This window comes from Hydra vulgaris, chromosome 12, assembly GCF_038396675.1.
Source record: "Hydra vulgaris chromosome 12, alternate assembly HydraT2T_AEP".
Lineage (NCBI taxonomy): Eukaryota > Metazoa > Cnidaria > Hydrozoa > Anthoathecata > Hydridae > Hydra > Hydra vulgaris.
In genome coordinates, this window is record NC_088931.1 from 4,162,501 (window position 1) to 4,184,482 (window position 21,982).

Sequence of the window (21,982 nt, forward strand, 5' to 3'; positions counted from 1 at the left end):
GACTAACATGGTCACACTAAAGCAAGACCTCATCTCATGTTCATCTCATTTTTATCATCACTTCATCTCTTGTTTATCTCATTTTCATCATCATGTTATCTCTTGTTCATTTCATCTTTATCATCACTTCATCTCTTTTCATCTCATCATCATCATTACTTCTTTTCTTGTTCATCACGTCTTCGTCATCAATTCATCTCTTGTTATATCAACTAAAATTCGATCTTGTTGATTGATTTATCATCATTCATTAAAACTGTATTATTTTACTGAAACTGTTCAAAAAACATTTTTTTCCTTCAAACAGAAATACTTTAGAATTATCTCTTATCTTCCTTTTTTGCTGACTGTCTTTTGCAGTTTTTAAGTCTTTTTCAACCAATTTCTTTATCTTTAACTCTCCTCTATTTTTTTCTGTTAACTCAACTTTAATAGTGGCAGCAAGCAGCCTTGTCAAAGGTGAATTTGTTAAAAATGAAAAATAAATAGTTCATACCCTGCAAGACCTCATACAGTAAGCAGACAACAACCAATTGCTAGTATGCAATGTAGCATTGGTGATGATCCTAATTTATAAGCCATCATCATGCTTAACAATTAAACTTTAGGTCACCCATATGAGAAACTTTGCATAAAAACTTCAGTTTGTATGCTTATAAACTTCAAACTGTATAGAAATCAAAGCTACACAACCATTATTTGTGTTTCACATTTTTTGAATGATTCAAAAGAAACACAGCCATTGATTCACAATTTTATTTGGAAATTTTTCAGCAATGTAGTGTAGCGTACTTTTTTGTTAAATATCTTCAGCAATAAATAGAAATTTTTTCTTGTGCATTAGCATAAGTAAAAATCATAGTTTGATGCTCTTTATGGGCCAAAGAAATCAATATGTTTTAAAAATGATAATGTTTAGAAAGTTACAGCCAATGGTTAGCAGGTGCAGAGTCATAATTAGTAAGGTTGCACACACCTAATACCGTTTTATTAAATGTTTTTAAACCAATACAAGCATTAGGTGGCAGTTGAAACAATGTTAATACTGGATGCGAAGAAGTTGCAAAATCAGTTTACAGTTTGTAAAATCAAAACTTGATAATATGTTAATCTGACTCATATACATATGCGTACATACATACTCTCTCCCTCACATATCTTACAGTTGAATTAGATAAAAAAATGTTTTTTTTGAAACCTATGTTTTATTATCAAATTTGAATTACTATTTGGGTGGACATTTTTGTGGTGAAACAATCAAAAAAAATTTAAAATAAATTTGTTATAAAAGAAACAAAAACTGTATCATATGCATTTAGTAAGTACAGGTTTATTTGCCTTACAACAACAACAACAACAACAACAACAACAACAACAACAACAACAACAACAACAACAACAACAACAACAACAGCAACAACAACAACAACAACAACAACAGCAACAAATCATTATCGCAAAAAGAGCAAAAGTTTATAGGGTAAGAAAATGAAAATATCAAGTGTTTTAATTTTCAAATCATTCAAATTTGGTCATTAATAAAATGAACAAAGACACTTGATTAAACAAGTATGCAAAAGTATTTGATTGAACAAGTGAGCAAAAACACTTTATTGAACAAGTGTGCAAAAACACTTCATTGAATAAGTAAAAACATATTTTTAAAGATTTATAAGAGCACAAAGTGTCAGTAGGAATTTTGAGTAAAGTTGATAACCTAGTTTGTCTCGCAAATTTGTAAAAAAAACTCATTAACTGTTATTTGTTAATTAAGAATAAATTTTATTTGCAAATTATGAATAAATTTTAGGAAAATTATTAATATAATAAACTAAGTTTTTGTTTTGAAAAATCATTTTTTGTCTACTTTAAAAAATTTTTAATTGTTAAACTTAATTTTAATTTTGGATTGAAGATCACTTAAAACTCAATGAGTTTTGCTGCAAAATGTTATGATTAAAAATTGAATTAAATAATTTTTTATCAAGTTTTATTCTATTTTTTTACTAAGTCTTTTTTCAACCATTTTCTTGTTCTTTAACTCTATTGTTTGTTTTCTAGTAAATCCCAACTGAATAGTGGCTGTTTGCAGCCTTGTTGGGTGTAAAACCAATTTAAAATAGTAATAATTTTTCCTCCGAAATTTTTAGTTTATAAAAATACAAATCTCATTACAAGTAATTATTAGTCTCAGATTCCATAAAAAGTTAAAATAAAATCAAAATCAAAAAATTGAAACTACAAAATTTTTTACAAAAACAAAAAAATCTTCCCACTTCTTAGTTTTATATTAAAAAAAAAAGCAACTAAAAAATGACTCACTCAAAAATCTTATTCAAAGCTTATTCAAAATCTTATTCAAAAAATTCTTCCCACTTCTTAGTTTTATATTTAAAAGAAAAGCAACTAAAAAATGACCCACTCAAAAATCTTATTTAAAGCTTAAATTACAAAAAAATTGCATAACTTTTTGAAAAACAACATTTTTAACAAAAAAATGACAGCACAAATTTAATTTTGTGCTATCATTTTTATAACTTTTTCAACTAAGTATCATGTTCTTAAAACTCTTAATTTTTTTTTTAACATTTTTGCTTCGAACAAGGCTATAAGCAACCATTGATTAGAGTTGGAAGTTACAGGAAGTGAAAAGATGAAGATTGTAGAGCAAAATAACAATTGACAGATGACTTGAAAGATTTCGAATCATACGAATAAGGAAAACGAGATGAAGGAAGCGAATTCCAAAGAACTAATGTTCGAGAAAAAAATATAGACAAATAAGAGTTTTTTAGAGCACTTAGGAACAGTTTAAAAAAAGGATGAGACTTAATTGAATGACAAGAAACAAGGGGATAAATTTTAGTAGGTGGCACAAGAGACGCTATCTCTTTAGAGCAGTGTCCATTATAGTATTTGTAAAAAAGAGAAAGTGAAGCAACATTACTACGATAAAATAATGGTTGGAGAGAACGACTGAAAAAATAGATGCAACATCAGATGAATTTGCACCTTGTTTAAAAAAGAAAGGGCATCATTGGAAGATCCACCCCAGATATAGCAACAGTATTCCATACAAAGACGGATATGAGATTTATAGAGATAGAGAATAGAATCCGGAGTAAGAAAGTGTTGAGCTCGATAAAGAGATGCAACCTTAGCAGATGCTAAATTTGCAACGGATTTGATATATGGTTTCCAAGAAAGATCAGAAGTAAGAGTTAATCATAGAACATGAAGGGTAGATGACTTATTGAGTACATTACAATAAAAATAGGAAGATCTAAATTTTGCAACAACTATTGGCTGAAAGTAATTGGGTTTTATCTGATTTAAAGTTCACCAGCCACTGTGAGCTTTGTGCTGTAGCAGAAGTGAGATCTTTTTTAAACTTAAATGCTCAAATGCCCCCTCCAAGTAATCAGAGAGTTTTGGTTTCTTATCAAGACAAGAACAAATGGTAGTATCATCAGCAAACAATGCCACCTTAGATGTGAGAAAATCTGGAAGATCATTAATGTAAATCAAAAAGAGTATAGGGCTAAGGATAGAACCTTAAGAAAGTGACAGAATATGAAGAAGAGTGCTGTCCATTGATGACAACTTTTATACTACGATCGGAAAGGAAGGATTCAATAATATTAAAGATGTTAGCTATACACTGTAAGAAGATAGCATATGAAAAAGATCAGCATGCCAAACTTTATCAAAAGCTTTAGAAATATCAAGAGCAGTGGCCTTAACCTCTCTATCTAATGCACAATAAAACCTATCGGTTCTTACTATTAGCCAACTAGTTGTAAAACGAGAAGATCCATATCCATATTGATGATCAGAAAGTAAGTTATTAGATTCAAGATTAAGTATTTGTTAATTAAAAACTCAAAAATTTTGCTCATGGTAGGAAGAAGACTAATATGACAATAGTTAAGCAAGTCAGATCACTCTCTAGAGTTTTTAAAAATTGGGATAACAGATGTGCTTTCCTGCAGGCTGGAAAATAAGACTCTGATAAGCACTTGTGAAATAGTTTTAAAAGTATAGACGACAGCTGCAGAGAACACTTCTGCAAGACTATAACGGGTATGTTGTCTGGACCACAAGCTGTAGAAGAGTCTAAGCAGGAAATCACACTTGATACAGAAGCTGGAGTGATACGAATGTCAAGCAATGGATTAACCTGTTTGATGGGTATATCAGGTAGGATGTGAATATTTGAATCAAGAGATAAAATTGATGAAAAATTCTTAGCAAACATCAGCTTTGCCTTTAGGTGAGGAAACAAAATCTGAACCATGCAAGAGAGGTAGAATAACAGATTTTCCCTTTTTATAGACACTGTTAAAGATTCTCTAGCAAACTGTGGAACCTAATTATTAAGATGAAATATGAAATTTCATGACCTGAGAATAGCAGGCTTTGGCGTTAGACAAAGCCTTTTTACAATGGTTTCTAGCAGTAATAAACAGGCATTTGTTTCTTAGAAAATTGTATTATTGGTAGATATGGAAGTAATGGTTTCAATTGGAAATTGCAGCAGCACAATATGAGGAAAACCATGGAGAAGAGTGAGACTTGACCTGGAATTGTCGAGAGGGAAAAGGTTCCATGCCAACTTAAATTTAGGAGGTTATGTAAGAAGCACATTTTTCAGCAGGAAGACAAAAGATTTCTACCCAAGAGTCATCATGTGATTGTTTAATAACACCAAAAAGAATGCAGTCTTGAGATGAAGGAGAGCAATTTAGAACAAAGAGAAAGGCAACAGAGTGACGTGGTGCTAAGCGAAAGCGCATAAAAGAATAGTCTGTGGATTCAAACCTAGTTTCCCAACAAATGGGTGAATTCTTACAAATGTAAATGCCCAGGCCAATCATGTGACTCTTGGAGTCTTTATGAATCAAAGGAAAATAACCATCAACAATAAGATCATAAGATGAGACAGCTGAATCAAATTAGTCTCACAAAGAGCAAGTAGGTTTGGTGAACTTTGCAAGAGATAAGTCTCAACAGAAGAAAAGTTACTTCGAAGACCACAAATATTAGTGAATGATAGGTTTAGAGAATTTGGTGATGATGATGGTTTTTAGTGTTTTATAGTTTTTGGTACTTTAGTCATTTTCAAATTTGTTTAAGACCTTGACTCAAAATATAGATAGAACTTAGTACACTATTTAATAGTGCAAGCAATTTTCTCGTTACTTTTAATAAATCCTAAGTCGTAACAAAGAGCTTCAAATGTGGCTTCAACAATGCATACTAAAAGTACAAATAGGAACACCATCCATGTGCAACATGGCACTGTCAGTACTCTGGTATTTTACTGCTGTTGATGAAATCAGCCTCTCTGAGAGCAACCTCAGAGTACTGGAAACCTGACTACCAGCCGGCCTCAGAGCCATAAAACTGAGTTTTAGAGCTGTACTCTTATTCAGTGATATTAGAATGAGTTGCCTAGTCATAAAAACAGAGACTTAAGCAAAACTCATGCGTTGAGTCAAAAAAATCTAGCATTCAACATCCTAAACTGGAAGTAATGTATTAAAAATACATCTGCGCCAGCCTAATAGATGAAGAAAGGGTGCAAGGCTGGTCAACAGATAGAATCTGTGTACCCCTTAAGTCTTTGCCTAGGAGGCCTTATACAAGACAGTAACTAGATGCATTTAACATCTGATCAAGATGAGTATTTTTATCAAGACACCATCTCTAGCCTTTAGTCAATCAAGAGCCCAACAATCTAAGAGAATCCAACTTTAAATTGGAGTTGGATTCTCTTAGCCTTTGCCTAAAAAAGTGTGTTCTACAAGACAGCAGGGTATGAAGCAGATTGTACTGGGTTACATGTTTCCAGTAGCAGGATAACCAGACTGACTTTGAACTCAACATAATAATCAAAATTCTTATCAAAACAAAATTAAATTTTTTTCTTAATTCAACTTTCCATATTTTAGTATCGAGTTTTAGTATACTTTTTCTATTAAACAAAAATATAAGTAAAAACAGCTATGTAAAAATTGATTCCATGGCAATTGACCCAGAAGTCTCTAAAAATGTCATCAAATGTTCCAGATTTTGCTGATTTTTATACAGTTAGGAGTACATATTTTTATACAGTTAATGATATCAAAAAAATTATTTTTATACATCATTCAATGACCTTTCAGAAAACATAAAGATTTTGATTTGCAAGCATATGGTTTTTCATTTATAAATAAAGGGGCGCAGACCCTGTTTATGTAGTGGAATATTGTGATTAATTTTTCACTACCTTCCACACTAGATGGAGCTCTGAAACTTTGGCATTTTTGTAATGCCAATGAATTAATGAATGTGCATGAATGAATGTGCATGTTAAAATAGTTAATGTCAATGAATAAAAAAGTTTTCATAGCTCATGACAGGGGGTCAGAGTTTTACACAGGGGGTCAGAGTGCTGCACTTTTATGTAGCAGAATTTTGCAGTAGATTTTTCATAACCTTCCAGACAAACTGGAGCTCTGAAACTTTCAGCATTTGTGTAATTCTGATGAACATGTGTTAAAATTGTTTTCAATTAACATCAGAGCCTGTTAAAATTGTTTTCAGGGCATGTAATAGTTATGATAAAAGGCACATAAAAGCATTGATAAATTTATTTTTTGTAGGATCGCTACCACCCACCCTCCCTCCACAATGTAAAACATCAACCCATCACTGGAGCTGGCAATATCTGCAAAAACTAAAATGGTCATATTTCAGGATCATCTTGGAGCTAAAATGATTAAATTCTAATTTTACTAAGTACTCTCAATGGTATATAAATCTGAAAACTCTGAAATGTATGGTGACATGGCTTGGGTCATATGATTTGGAATTACTGTTGCATTCTTGCATTGGTTTATATATATATTAAAAAAATCTGAGGGTTTTTCAACCTTCTGTTCTATTACATAAAATCATATATAAATACAAAGTTATAATTTCCATGACAATTATAAAACTACAATAGTCATTAAAATAATAATCATAAATGAATGCATGACTTTCATCACTTCAATCTACGTGACTTTTACCACGCATAAATAATAATTTTAATTCATCAACTTTAATAGAACATGCCATCTTGGTGACTTAACTCATAAGTCTAATCGTTATGGGGCTCTTATTATTCGTCCGGAGCACATTATATTTTGTTCGTTGTATTCTTGAGAATCATTTCACACTTGAACAGCATCTTCGTTATATCTTCCTTTACCATTTTCAACTTCATCTTTTGGTATATCAAGACCATCGTTAAATGAGTCATTTATATTCTGGTTATTTTGTAAACAAAGTTGCAATGTTCGATCGACACTAAAATGACCATACGAATTAACTCTCCATATGTCTTTCTGTTGAATTAATCTGGTTGCACACACTCTTCTGCACCATTTTTGAGGGATTTGTGAAAGTCAATTGGCCAAATTTAGTTAAGATGGAGTCCATTGTACAATAGTCTCAATATTTTTTGCTATTTGCTTTATTGTATTCAGCTGTCTTTGCACTAATAATTGAGAAATTCCCCAAGTCTTTACGCGATATTCTTCTTTTTAAACTGCCTTTAACCACATCCCACGGTGCCCTTGCTATTGCTGTATACTGTGAGTTCTTTTATATCCCATTTACTGGCCAAATTTAGCCCTCGAAGTATCAAATCTAGTTCACTTATATTAATATGGTGGGTATCATTCGTTGATCGTAGCCATGCTGCATCTTCAATAACTACTTCTCCAATTAGAAGAACTACACTAAGTCCTATGGATGATGCATCAAAGTTAAGCTCAGCTTTTTCATTCACTGGTACCAGCCATTTCCCACCAACCAAGTTTTCTTTTTCCAAACGATGAAGCAACTCATTCATTTTTTCTTTGCAATCATCATAAACAAACTCATTCCATGGAATATTTCCAGCTAATTGTTTGATGTATGAAGCTTGTAAACGCAAACTTCCTACCACCGGGTAATTTCCAATAAGTTTACCTAAATTGCTAAAAAGCTGTGATTGTGCGACTGTATTTGAAGATTCGAATTGTACTATATTGTTCCGCATATCAGTTCCCCATTTTTATTTCATTCGACTCTCAATCCTAAAACACGTCATTTTTCTAGGCCTTCTGGAGGTTTACACTTTAACCCAAATTTATCAAGATGCTTCGCTACATTTTTAGTTGTTTCTACACTTTCATCAACAAATATATCATCAATGTAATTATCACATGCTTTCTTCACTTTCTATCATCAATGTAATTATCACATGCTTTCTTTCTTTCAGCATTCGCTGTGTGACAATTTACAAATTCGTTGAGAGCTTGGAAGTCTCCCACTGGGCGTATCTTTCTACCTTTACTTTCTTGCACAACACATGAGCGGTATCAATACTTTAGGTGGTCTAATGCTTGCTTGTTATTTGGCACAAGAATGCCAGAGTTGACCCATTCATTTATTTCTTTTCAGTAATTACCTTCATGCTCTTCGCTCATCTTGTATTTGCAGATTGTATCATTAATTGCGGGCTTTTTATTCCAGTTCCACGATGCCGCCCACTTTTTTCTGTCGAACTTTACCATAAATTCCTGATGTTCTATTTCGTTGTCTTTGTTTATTTCATTCTTTTTGTTTATTTTTTTGTCTTTGTTTATTTATTTCTCTTCGTTTATTTTGTTATCTTCGTTTATTTCGTTCTCTTCATTTACTTCGTTCTCTTTGTTTATTTAGTTCTCCTTGTTTATTTTGTTCTTTTTGTTTATTTTGTTCTCTTTACTTCTTATATTATTTGCACCACATTTTGCTGTTTCACATGCTAACATTCGGACAGTATGGTTTTTATCACTCTGGATTACGGCTCATTTGAATTTTTCAATAGCATCCATTCCAAAAATCAAATCAAACCCGAATGGTTTTACCATTTCACCTAGTACTTGCACAGTTTCTCTTAAAGTTGTGATGAATTTTTGACTTTTTGAAACAAGCCCACATGTTGATTCAGCATGAAACACTATAATTGAGCATCCAGAATCAATTAATGCTGTTCGGAACATTCCGTTTATTTTAACTTTATATAATGGCAACGCAGTTTCCGGGAGAACACTGGATGCCATTATTTCCAAATTCTCTCTTTTCCTTTTAAACCTTGCAATTGTTTTATGCAGTCTCTGGCTCGATGATTGTGTAACAGTTCTTGCATTTTGCCTCGCAGTCCTGCGCATAATGTCCAGTTCAAATGTAAGTTTTTCAGGTTCCAGTAATAGCCGTTTGATCGTAGCTTCTTTGTTAAGCCAGTAATAAATTGGTTGCGCATCCTGTCATCTCTAACCCTAAATTTGCATCCTTTAGCAGTTCTTGCAATCCGTCGTGAAAATTCCGTCACATTCTTGTTACTTGCTTTTTTAATTGTTGCAAATTCAAAGCATAGTATTAAAGATGACTTTGGTTTAAAAAGCTTCATACTATTTTCCTCGATCTCTTCGTAAGTCACTGAATGCCATCATTTCCAAATTCTCCCTTTTTCTTTTAAACCTTGCTATCATTTGATGCAGTCTTTGGCTCGATGATTGTGTGAACAGCTCTTGCATTTTGTCTCGCAGTCCCGTGCATAATGTCCAAATTTCCCACAATTAAAACATGTTATTTTACTTGTTACGGCAAAACCAGTTGTTTGGGAAAGTAGCAATGTTGCTTCAGCAGCTCTTGAAATTTGTTGTGAAAATTCCATCACACTCTTGTTACTTGCTTTTTTAATTGTTGCAAATTCAAAGCATAGTATTAAAGATGACTTCGGTTTAAAAAGCTTCATACTATTTTCCTCGATTTCTTTGTAAGCCACTGAATCGTCTTCTGGGTATGCCAGCAAGCATAGATCTTCTAATGCAGAATAAATCTGTGGTGGCAAACATGTCAATGTTATCATTTTACTCTTCGATTCATTAATGTTCATTGCTGCAATATGTGTTCGTAGTTGGTGGATAAATCGTTGATGGTTGCCATCAAATACTGGTAGCATAATGGCCAAAATAGCTTGTTGCATTCTTGCATTGGTTTATATATATATTAAAAACAACTATCTGAGCATTTTTCAACCTTCTGTTCTATTACATAAAATTGTATATAAATACAAGGTTATAATTCCCATGACAATTATAAAACCATAATAGTCATTAAAATAATAATCATAAATGAATGCATGACTTTCATCACTTTTATCTACGTGACTTTTACCACATATACATAATAATTTTAATTCACCAACTATAATAGAACAATTACCCTAAACTTGTTTTTTTGAAAACAATTTATATCATAACCAATGATCACAGTTAAATTTTAAATATTGTTCTCATAATTAAAATGAAAATTTTAATTGTTCTCATAATTAAAATTTTCATTTTAATTATGAGAACAATCTCTTTAAAAAAATAAATAAGTAAAAATATATATTCAAGATAAAATTTCATTGACCAATGCTAGGCTGTAACTTCAAGTACTAAACATTACCTGACATGAGGTCCAATTCCATTGAGAGTTTGGATCTTGATACTTTCTGTAGAAAACTGTATAACCTTGAACTGTTAAATTACCATCAATTGTGACATTAACAGGTGTCCATGACGCATTAATTGAATCAAGTGAAATTGCTACTGCAGTGAAATCAAATGGGGGAGGTGGAACTGAAATCAAAAATGTTAAATATTAAAACATTATTGCTTAAACATTAAAAATAAAACAAACAATTGAGATGTGCTAATTGGGGTGATGATGGAGAGGTGGTAGGTGTTAGTGATGAAAATAAAATTAGTGTAGGTCATGTAGGCCCTTTATGTTTATGTTGTACATTAAAACAGCCTAAATATTTAAAAAAGTGTGTATACATATATATATATATATATATATATATATATATATATATATATATATATATATATACATATATATATATATATATATATACATACATATTATATATATATATATATATATATATGTATATATAAAGATATATATATATACATATATATATATATGTATATATATATATATGTATATATATATGTATATATATATATATGTATATATATATATATGTATATATATATATATATGTATATATATATATATATATATATATATATATATATATATATATATATATATATATATATATATATATATATATATATATATATATATATATATATATTAAGGTGGTTCTAAAAACAACTTTTTCTGAAAATGACTGCTGGCACCCCCTGAATATGTTGTATATAACTAAAAAAATGCTAGATTTAAGAAATTTTTGAATAAAAATATTTTAAGGGGTTGCTACCGATTCTCGAACATTATATAGGTCCCTAATATTATTAAAAAAAAAAGTTTTTCAAAATTATGTCATGTTGGGTCTCAAATGAAGGGAAATTATATAAAAATTTTAAAAATATTAATCATTTTATAATTAAATTTTTATTTTAGATTTTAGTAAACAAAAAGTTACGTTTTTTAACTAAAAATGAAAAATAGGGAATTTAACAAGATTTTTTGATTATAATTTTTTTTATCTATGTTTTTTTATAAAATGAATATTATTTTTGAAATTTGTATATGATTTTGCTTCGTTTGAGACCCAATATGACATAATTTTGAAAAACTTTTTTTTATAATAATATTAGGGACCTATATAATGTTCAAGGGTCGGTAGCAACCCCTTAAAATATTTTTTATTTCAAAATTTCTTAAATCTAGCATTTTTTTAAATTATATACAACATATTCAGGGGGTGCCAGCAGTCATTTTCAGAAAAAATTGTTTTTAGAACCACCTTAATATATATATATATATATATATATATATATATTATATATATATATATATATATATATATATATATATATATATATATATATTTATATATATATATATATATATATATGTGTGTGTGTATATATATATATATATGTGTGTGTGTGTGTATATATGTATATATATATATATATATATATATATATATATATATAGAAGCAACTCCCTTGCATGTTCTCCTCATATCAGTTAATGCATAGCATATCATTCAATGTATGTACTGAAACCCACGCAGCTTCCTACTTCAGTATGATTGTCAACCTAAATGTGCTTTTATGGTAGTAGTATTGAGGTAAACTGCTCACTTTGTAAATGAGAAATTCTGAGTTTGATTTCCACAACTCACCTGTTATAACTGTGCTCAACTTGTTTTCAACAGCAGCATTGTTTGTTGAGGTTCATGTTTTGAAGTTAAAAAGTTGAGAGAGATTTGTTAAAATTTACAAAAATAAGTAACTTTAGCCATAATTTTGGGGAGTAAGTTTTTTTTATGGCTTTTAAATTTTTATTAAAGAAATTTGTAATGGAAATCATTATTAGGAAAATTAAATATTAAACCAACAAGGTAAGAGGATCTTGGTTAATTAGTTTGTAGTTATTGATGACTATTTTTTTTCTCCTGTTTTATTTTAATCTTTTTATTTAATTATTTTATATTTAGCTATTTTATACTTGTACCAAGTCACCTCTTAATTGTCAAGTTAAAATTTATGTTAAATTTATGAGTTTTTTTACGTATCATATTCTTAAGAGAGAGAATTAGCTTACCTATGTACTTGTTCCAATGTAAGTATACCCCATTTAGGTATAAATTGATACCTAGATCTTTCTTATAAAATGATATAAAAGTCGTAATTCTTATAACTTTTCCATGTTGTAATTTTTATAACTTTTCCATGTTGTAATTCTTATGACTTTTCCATATTGTCAATATTTGAATCAGGTATTAAATTATTGTGCTTTAGATTGTTTTTCCCATAAATATAACGAATAACATTACACTTTTTACTGTTAAACTTAAGATGTCATTTTTTTTGGGCCATTCAAATGCTCTAACAAGGTTATCTTGAAAAGCTTTAGATTGTTTTTCCCAAGAATATAATAATGAATAACATGACACTTTTTACGGTTAAACTAAAGATGTCATTTTTTTTGGACCATTAAAAAAAAAAAAGTTAATTCAAAAAAATAAATAAAAAAAAATAAGTTAAGTCAAAAGGTTATCTTGAAAAGCTGGTATAGAGTTGTTGTTGTAAATTTTCAACCAACTAATTTAGATGTGTTAGTTAATCTTTTTTGTAAAAAATGGAAAAATATTAAAAAGTTGTCAAATGCTAAAATGACATGTAATACAACAATAAGGGGTAAAAATTAGAGAGTGTAAATGATGATGAATCAATTGCTTATATGTGGAGAGAGTCTTTTAAGCAATATAAATATAATACAATTTAAAACACAATTTGCATGATAGTAGTAGTTTACTTTCTGAATTCTCAACTTACCAACAGCATGCATGTTAAAAATCACTCTGACCTGATTTTAGCTATAACTAGGTTAAAAAACAACAAAGCTTGTGGACCTGATGGTATAGTAGCTGAAGCTATTAAATATGGAGTCAAATTATTGTCCGCGCATTTAACATTTTTATTTAACATGTGGGTGGCTCATTGCTATTTACCTTTGGATATGATGCAAACAACTTTTGTACCACTTCTGAAAAACATACCTGGAAATATTTCTGATGAAAATAATTAATGTGCAATTACTCTATCTAATTTTATGAGTTTATAAAGTCTATTTGCTTCACAGCTTTCAGTCCCACGATTCAGCAAATGATGAATATCAGTTTGGTTTCAAACTCGGTCATTCAACTAGCCTTGAGTGCTCAGTTCTTAAACAAGTAATTGACTACTACTGATTAAATGGAAGCTATGTTTTGTCACGGATTGACACTGTCAAAAAACTTTTGACAGTGTCAATCATAAACAGTTTGTTTAAAAAATATTTTAACTATCAACACAATCTGAGTCTATATGTATATACCTTGCGTATATATATATATATATATATATATATATATATATATATATATATATATATATATATATATATATACATATATATATATATATATATATATATATATATATATATATATATATATATATATATATATATATAATATCTATATGTATATATAACTGTGACAGTTTGGATTGTGTTTTGCGTGATGGTTAAAAAGGCTTTTGATGTTTGTAGTAGTAATAAAAATTGCATAGGCAATACTCAATAAGGATAATAAAAGTATCACTACAAACATTCTAACTTGATTAAGTTGTTACCTTTTGGTATGTTACAATGAATGTGCAGCGGAAAAACATGTCAACAAATGAATGTGCAGTAGAAAAACATTGTTACTGGATGCTTTAAAGTAATGAATGGTACCAGAGCTAATTATTATCTCCCTTTTGCATTTATAAATCAAATCTTGGTCGTCATGCTGCTGGTATACCTTTTAACATCTTACTGTATAGAGATAATATAGTATTGCTAGCTCTATTTTGGAGTGAACAACAGCATTTATGTTCTATTGTTGTTACTGAATTACATTTAAAATTTAATGTAAAAAAAATCATATACTATGATATTTGTGCCCTACAACTTTTTAAGGGGAGTTGCTTACTTTATTCCTAGCTTTGTATTGGATGCTAGTAACCTGAAAAGTATGGAAAGTTTTCAATACTTTTGAGTCAAATGTATTTTTTTATGCCAAAGCTAATGTGTTACTACATAGATTTGGAAATATTAACATTTATGTCAAATTATGTCTGTTTAAAATGCATTATTAATGGAAAAGCCCTGTGGCAAAGGTATAACATCATTATTTTAAAGAGACTCATGTTTGAGTCTCTTTAAAACTCATACTGCTTATACAAAACGTGTTTAAAAGTTTTTTGGCTATTAGTCTGAAGATAGCATTACAAATATGCTTTTTAAACTTGGTTTAGCAACATTTGACACTATTTTTCACAATTCAAACTTTCGGTTAATAACTTTAATTCTAATGCATGACAATATATTAGCTAAGAGCTACTTAAGCTAATAAGTTATATTTCATAAAAACAAAATAACATAATTTCCAGATTATTTAATGAACAACTATCTATTATTTTTACTTTTTAAAACAATATACATATATTTTTTTATTAAATTCAAGATTGTCAGATCAGGTTATCCTGCTACTGGTAACATGTAACCCAGTACAATCTGCTTCATGTCCTGCTGCCTTGTAGGATACGCCTTTTTAGGCAAAGGCTAGGAGATGCCAACTCCGATTTAAAACACCCCCTGCCTTGGGGCTCTTGGTTGAGTAAAGGCTAGAGATGGTGTCTCGATAAAAATACTCATCTTGGGCAGATGTTAAATGCACCCAGCTACTGTCTTGTAGAAGGCCTCCTAGGCAAAGACTTAAGGGGTAAACAGATTCTATCTGTTGACCAGCCTCGCACCCCTTCTTCATCTATTAGGCTGGCGCAGATGTACTTTTAATACATTGTTTCCAGTTTAGGATGTTGAATGCTGGATCTTCTTGACTCAATGCATGGGTTTGCTTGTGTCACTGTTTTTATGACTAGGCAACTCATTCTATTATCTCCTTATGAGGGTACAGCTCTAAAACTCAGTTTTATGGTTCTGAGGCCGGCTGGTAGTCAGGTTTCCCGAACTCTGTGGTAGCTCTCAGAGAGGCTGATTCCATCAACAGCTGAAAAATATCAAAGTATTAACAGTGCCATGTTGCGCATGGATGGTGTCCCTGTTTGTACTTTTGGTGTGCATTGCGGAGGCCACATTTGGAGCCCTTTGTTACGGCTTAGGGTTTATTAGTAGTAATGAGGCAATTGCTTGGGCTATTAAACGGTGTTCTGAGTACTATCTATGCTTTGAGTCAAGTTCTTCAATCTAATTTAAAAATGAATAAAGTACCAAAAACTATAAAACACAAAAAACCATCATCATCACCAAGTTCTCTAAACCTATCATTCACTAATATTCGTGGTCTTCGAAGTAACTTTTCTTCTGTTGAGTCTTATCTCTTGCAAAGTTCACCAGACCTACTTGCTCTTTGTGAGACTAATTTGAGTTCGGCTGTCTCATCTTATGATCTTAGTGTTGATGGTTATCTTCCTCTGATTCGTAAAGACTCCAATAGCCACATGCTTGGCCTGGGCATTTACATTCGTAAGAATTCACCTGTTTGTCGTGAAACTAGGTTTAAATCCACAGACTATTCTTTCATGTGCTTTCGTTTAGCACCACTTCACGGTATTGCCTTTCTCTTTGTTCTATATCGATCTCCTTCATCTCAAGACTGTACACTTTTTGATGTTATTTCTGATCATATTGACCAAGCCCTCTCTCTTTATCCATCAGCTAATATAGTTGTTGTCGGTGACTTTAATGCTCACCACTCTGAATGGCTTGGCTCTAGTGTCAGTGACTCTGCAGGCATTAAAGCCCACAACTTTTGCCTTTCTCAATCCCTAACTCAAATAGTCAACTTTCCAACTCGCTTTCCTGACAACCCTAATCATTTACCTTCTCTACTCGACTTATGTCTTGTTTCTGATCCTAGTCAGTGCTCAGTTTCTCCACATTCACCCTTAGGTGCTTCTGATCACAGTTTGATCTCTTTAAAACTAATATCTCATTCTTCTTCATCACCTGAATACCCCTACTATCGAACCTCTTACAACTACAGTAAAGCTGACTGGGATTCTTTCCGTGATTTTCTTCGTGATGGCCCTTGGGTAGAAATCTTTCAACTTCCTGTCGACAAATGTGCTTCTTATATAACTTCGTGGATTCAGGCTGGCATGGAATCTTTTATTCCCTCTCGACGATTCCAGGTCAAGCCTCACTCTCCTCCATGGTTTTCCTCACACTGTGCTGCTGCGATTGCCAATCGAAACCGTTACTTCCATATTTATCAGCAAAACAATTCTCCAGAAAACAGACGTCTTTTCATTACTGCTAGAAACAACTGTAAAAAGGTTTTGTCTAACGCCAAAACCCGCTATTCTCAGGTCATGAAATCTCGTATCTCATCTCAAAAATTAGGCTCTCGTGACTTCTGGAGAATCTTTAATAATATCAATAATAAGGGCAAATCTATAATTCCACCTCTCTTGTATGGTTCAGACTTTGTCACCTCACCTAAAGACAAAGCCGAACTGTTTGCTAAAAACTTTTCATCAATATCATCTCTTGATTCCACTAGTTGCGTTCTACCTGATATTGCCAACAAACAGGTTGATTCATTGCTTGACATTCATATCACTTCAGCATCTGTATCTAAAGCGATTTCCTGTCTAGACTCTTCTACAGCTTGTGGCCTAGACAACATACCTGCTATTGTCTTGCAGAAGTGTTCTCCAGAGCTGTTGTCTATACTCTCAAAACTATTCAACAAGTGCTTATCAGAGTCTTGTTTTCCAGCCTGCTGGAAAGCCGCATCTGTTATCCCTATCTTCAAAAATTCTGGGGAGCGATCTGATTCGTCTAACTACCGTCCCATAAGTCTTCTTCCTATCATAAGCAAGGTTTTTGAATCTTTAATTAACAAACACTTAATTTCTCATCTTGAATCTAATAACTTACTTTCTGACCATCAATATGGATTTCGATCTTCTCGTTCTACAGCTGATTTGCTAACAGTAATAACTGACAGGTTTTATCGTGCATTAGATGAAGGTGGAGAGGTTAAGGCCATCGCTCTTGACATTTCAAAAGCGTTTGATAAAGTTTGGCATGCTGGTCTTCTCCATAAGCTTTCTTCTTATGGTGTATCTGGCAACATCTTTAAGATCATTGAATCCTTCCTTTCCAATCGTAGCATAAAAGTTGTCCTCGATGGACAACACTCTTCTTCTTATTCTGTAACTTCAGGGGTTCCTCAAGGTTCTATCCTTGGCCCTATACTCTTTTTAATTTACATTAACGATCTTCCAGATATTCTCACATCTAAGGTGGCATTGTTTGCTGATGATACTACCATTTATTCTTGTCGTGATAAGAAACCAACACCCTCTGATTGCCTGGAGGGGGCATTTGAGCTTGAAAAGGATCTCACTTCTGCTACAGCATGGGGCTCACAGTGGCTGGTGAACTTTAATTCAGATAAAACTCAATTTTTTTCAGCCAATCGTTATCGCAATAATTTAGATCTTCCTATATTTATGAACGGTGATGTACTCGATGAGTCACCTACTCTTCATCTTCTAGGATTAACTCTTACTTCCAATCTTTCTTGGAAACCATATATCAAATCGGTTGCAAAATTAGCATCTGCTAAGGTTGCATCTCTTTATCGAGCTCGCCACTTTCTTACTCTGGATTCTATTCTCTACCTCTATAAATCTCAAATCCGGCCTTGTATTGAATACTGTTGCCATATCTGGGGCGGATCTTCTAATGATGCCCTTTCTCTTTTAGACAAGGTGCAAAAACGCATTGTAAACATAGTTGGACCTGCTCTTGCAGCCAACCTTCAACCATTATCACATCGTCGTAATGTTGCTTCTCTTTCTCTTTTCTACAAATACTATAATGGACACTGCTCGAAAGAGCTAGCTTCTCTTGTACCATCTACTAAAATTCATTCTCGTGTTACTCGTCATTCAATTAAGTGTCATCCTTTTTCTGTGACTGTTCCTAAGTGCTCCAAAAACGCTTATTCGTCTAGTTTTTTTCCTCGAACATCAGCTCTTTGGAATTCGCTTCCTTCATCTTGCTTTCCTGATTCATATAATTTGCAATCTTTTAAATCGTCCGTCAATCGTTATCTTGCTCTACAATCTTCATCTTTTCTCTTACAGTAACTTCCAACTTTAATTAGTGGCAGCCTTGTTGGAAGCGAAGATGTTTAAAAAAAAAAAAAAAAAAAAAAAAAAAAAAAAAAAAAAAAAAGATAACTATTGTTTAAAAAAAACTGTTCAAAGCTCAATAAAAATTTAAAAACTTAAATAAGCATAATGCAAACATAAGTGTTAACTATTAAGGTAGAGCCATGTTTACTATAGTAAAAAAAAAATATCACATGTTTTTATTAAATAAGCTTCTTCTCTTTCAAAGCAAAGTTTTTTTACTCTTTAATATTAAAACAAATGGAAATAGTTTATATCAAAAAAAATAATATAAATTAGCTTATATTAAAAACTTGTTTAAAACGATCAATTTGTCCTCGCATATGTAAACTATTATTCATAACAATATGCATAGCAGCTAAATAGTTTTCTCCTTCCATTTATTTTATCTCCTTAAAATCAAAATAATTTATACTTGAACATGTTATGTTAATAAACATATTTGTCCATAACTCATTTGTCTTGAAAAAAGTTAGTTTTTCAAAATTATTCAAGAACTAATTTTTTAAATACTTTTGTGAAGAATTTTAAAAATTAAGAAGAAGTTCTTTAACTTGTTAATTCCAATAATTACATGGGAATACAAAGGAGGAACTTTATAAAAGAAAGAAATTAATAGAATTGGTAGAGTTAATAAAAGTAAGTTAATAAAAGTACATGGTTAATAAGACACCACACTAGTTTTACTTTTACGACCCAAATTCCAAAGAAAGATATTAATGTATCATCTACACTTTAAAACATCTACCCCAAAATAAATAACCTAATTTATTTAAAATTTTCTATAAAACTAACTATCAGTATTATTTAATGAAATAATAAAAAAATAAGTCAATGGTTACCATCAATGGAAGTCATGTTGTATAGTCCCACTCTCATGGTATCAATCTTTCCATTTTCTTCAATTGCATTTTGTAAAATGATTATTTCATTGGAAGCAACAAAATCATATGTGATTGTCATATTAACCCAAGTACCAGGAGAACATGGTGGAATGAATAAGAGTTGGAATATGATCTAAAGTTATAAAATTTTCAATATCTAATTTGTAAACTAGAAAAACAAAATTATTAATTTTTTTTTAAATAAAGTATTTATCTTTTAATAAATACTCAGTTCTTTCTTATATGAAAAAATACCATCATCAGCGATATAAAAAATACCATGATCTGCAATTGATCTCAATTTTACTTTGACACCTTTTATAAACAACTGTAAAAATTTAAATCAATTTCTTGTAGTTTTAATTTAGTTCTATCAATCAAAACTTGCTCTGATGAAGCTTACTAATCTCCTTTGTAAACCTTATGTGCCAAATATCACCAAAAGTTTTCAATTGGTTGTGCCTGACATATTCGTCCATCAAATTTAGAGAATCTTTAGAATAACGAGAACTTTATTAGTCTTGCCAAAATAAATAAAATCTCCATAGTACTTGTAAATGAATCGAAAAAGTTATTTTTCTAAACGTTCATCAATATAGATCAATGTACTAATTGCTACAGCTTTGAAGTACAAAACAATGGCTCAGACATACTATGGTCAGATACAGCTATCCATGTTAGATATTTTTTGTAAATTTCTCTTTTTCTATAAAACGAATACTTTTGAGTATGTTTTTTTGCTGTTTGTGTAATATCCAGAATTTCCACCTGTACAAATTACCTGCAAAACAAAAGTATTTTTCGAGTGATCTCATGTTATAGAGCTGGTTAACAAGTCCCCCATTTCATTTCTTTGCTTTTAATTGTTGTTCAATAATGTATTTGGAGTCTTTTCACACTTTCTATATTTAATATTCATTTTTTTTAAACTGACGACATTGTCAATTAATTTGCACCAAACTTAAGACCTAATATTTTTTGATTTACCTCTTTTGGACTGTTGAGTCTCATAAATTTGGCTTTCTTTACTCCAGTCTAGAATTCTAGACAACCAGGGTGCTTTCTATCATAAAAGGATTGAATAGTTTTGAGTCTTTTTAAAGTACCATATATTGTACTTTGAGCAAATTCTTGTTTTTTTCAAAATGATTCACATCTTTACTTTTTTTTATATTAGGTGTATTTACCAAAATCATTTCAAGTTGCTTTCAAAAAGGTTCTAAATAGATTCAGTTTCATTAAGATTCACTTTAAACAATTGTATTATTAGTAATAAAGTTTATATCTCATAGAACATCTTTGCATAAAACTACAAAGACAAACTAACATGCTTGAATAATTTGACACAAAGTTTGAATATTTTAACACAAAAACAAAATAATAAGCTTGAATAATTCAGATTTTCCGATAACTTCTGCATCACCAGTTAAATTCAATAAAATTTATTATATAAAAAAACAGCACAAAATGATGTGAAAGTTATTTTAAACAAACAAAACAATTCAATCTAACTATAAAACTTATCATAATGTAGACAGCTAAATTATTTAATAAATGTTTTACTTTCTCTAAGTTATCTACATTATATTCTTTCTTCTTTTTATTTTTCTCTTTTCATCAGTTTTCTGTTCATTTTAACTTTTGTTTGGAATCAAAAAGATAACTTTGAACAATAAAAAGAAAACTGTTGAATCATCAAGACAATGCATGAATGTATAAGACAAGACAACTCTTCTAATTAAAAGTTTTTTAAACTAATTAATTTCCTTTAAAACTTTATAATGTAAATGATAAATATTTTTTCTATTATACTTAAAAAAATTGCCTTTTACAAATACAAATAAAATAAAAGATGTAAATTCCTAAATTAAAGTTTTTGTTTTTAGGCCATATCACTAACTATTGAAATTACTATTTTTATTTTTAACATTGATAATGCAAAACATAAATTTTTATATCAGTACTGTTATCAATTATTATTATTGTTATTATTGTAAATTCTATTGTTGATGTAATTTATTATTACTATTATAAAATACTGTTGCATATTCAGGTACTTACTTACTATACTATATTAGTACTTGTACTGTTGTAAATTACAAAATATAATAAAATACAATGGTATTAGTACTATTGTATTGTATTTTTTTTAGCAAATAATTGAAAAGCTTGATTTTAAAGTCAGAGGTTGAATTAAGAGATTACACATCATAAAAAGTGTTGTAAAAAATAATATTAAAAAAGTAGCTTAAATACAAAGACACATACTTAGTCATAAAAATATATAAAATTTAAACATAATAC

General features: G+C 30.5%; 1 protein-coding gene across 3 annotated transcripts in view; it reads right to left on the bottom strand.

The window, feature by feature from the left end:
* LOC101238206 (uncharacterized) overlaps positions 1–21,982 on the bottom strand; it is an 82,568-nt gene that overhangs the window by 50,131 nt on the left and 10,455 nt on the right. For 2 of the 3 annotated variants that reach the window (XM_065811276.1, XM_065811277.1), the window contains exons 2-3: positions 19,637–19,811; positions 10,513–10,685 (exon numbers count right to left, since the gene is read on the bottom strand). In XM_065811276.1, the coding sequence (XP_065667348.1) occupies positions 10,513–10,685; positions 19,637–19,811 (348 nt within the window). Of the gene's footprint in view, positions 1–10,512; positions 10,686–19,636; positions 19,812–20,665; positions 20,900–21,982 lie in introns of those variants that run through there. The other variant, XM_065811275.1, reaches the window with a different exon arrangement.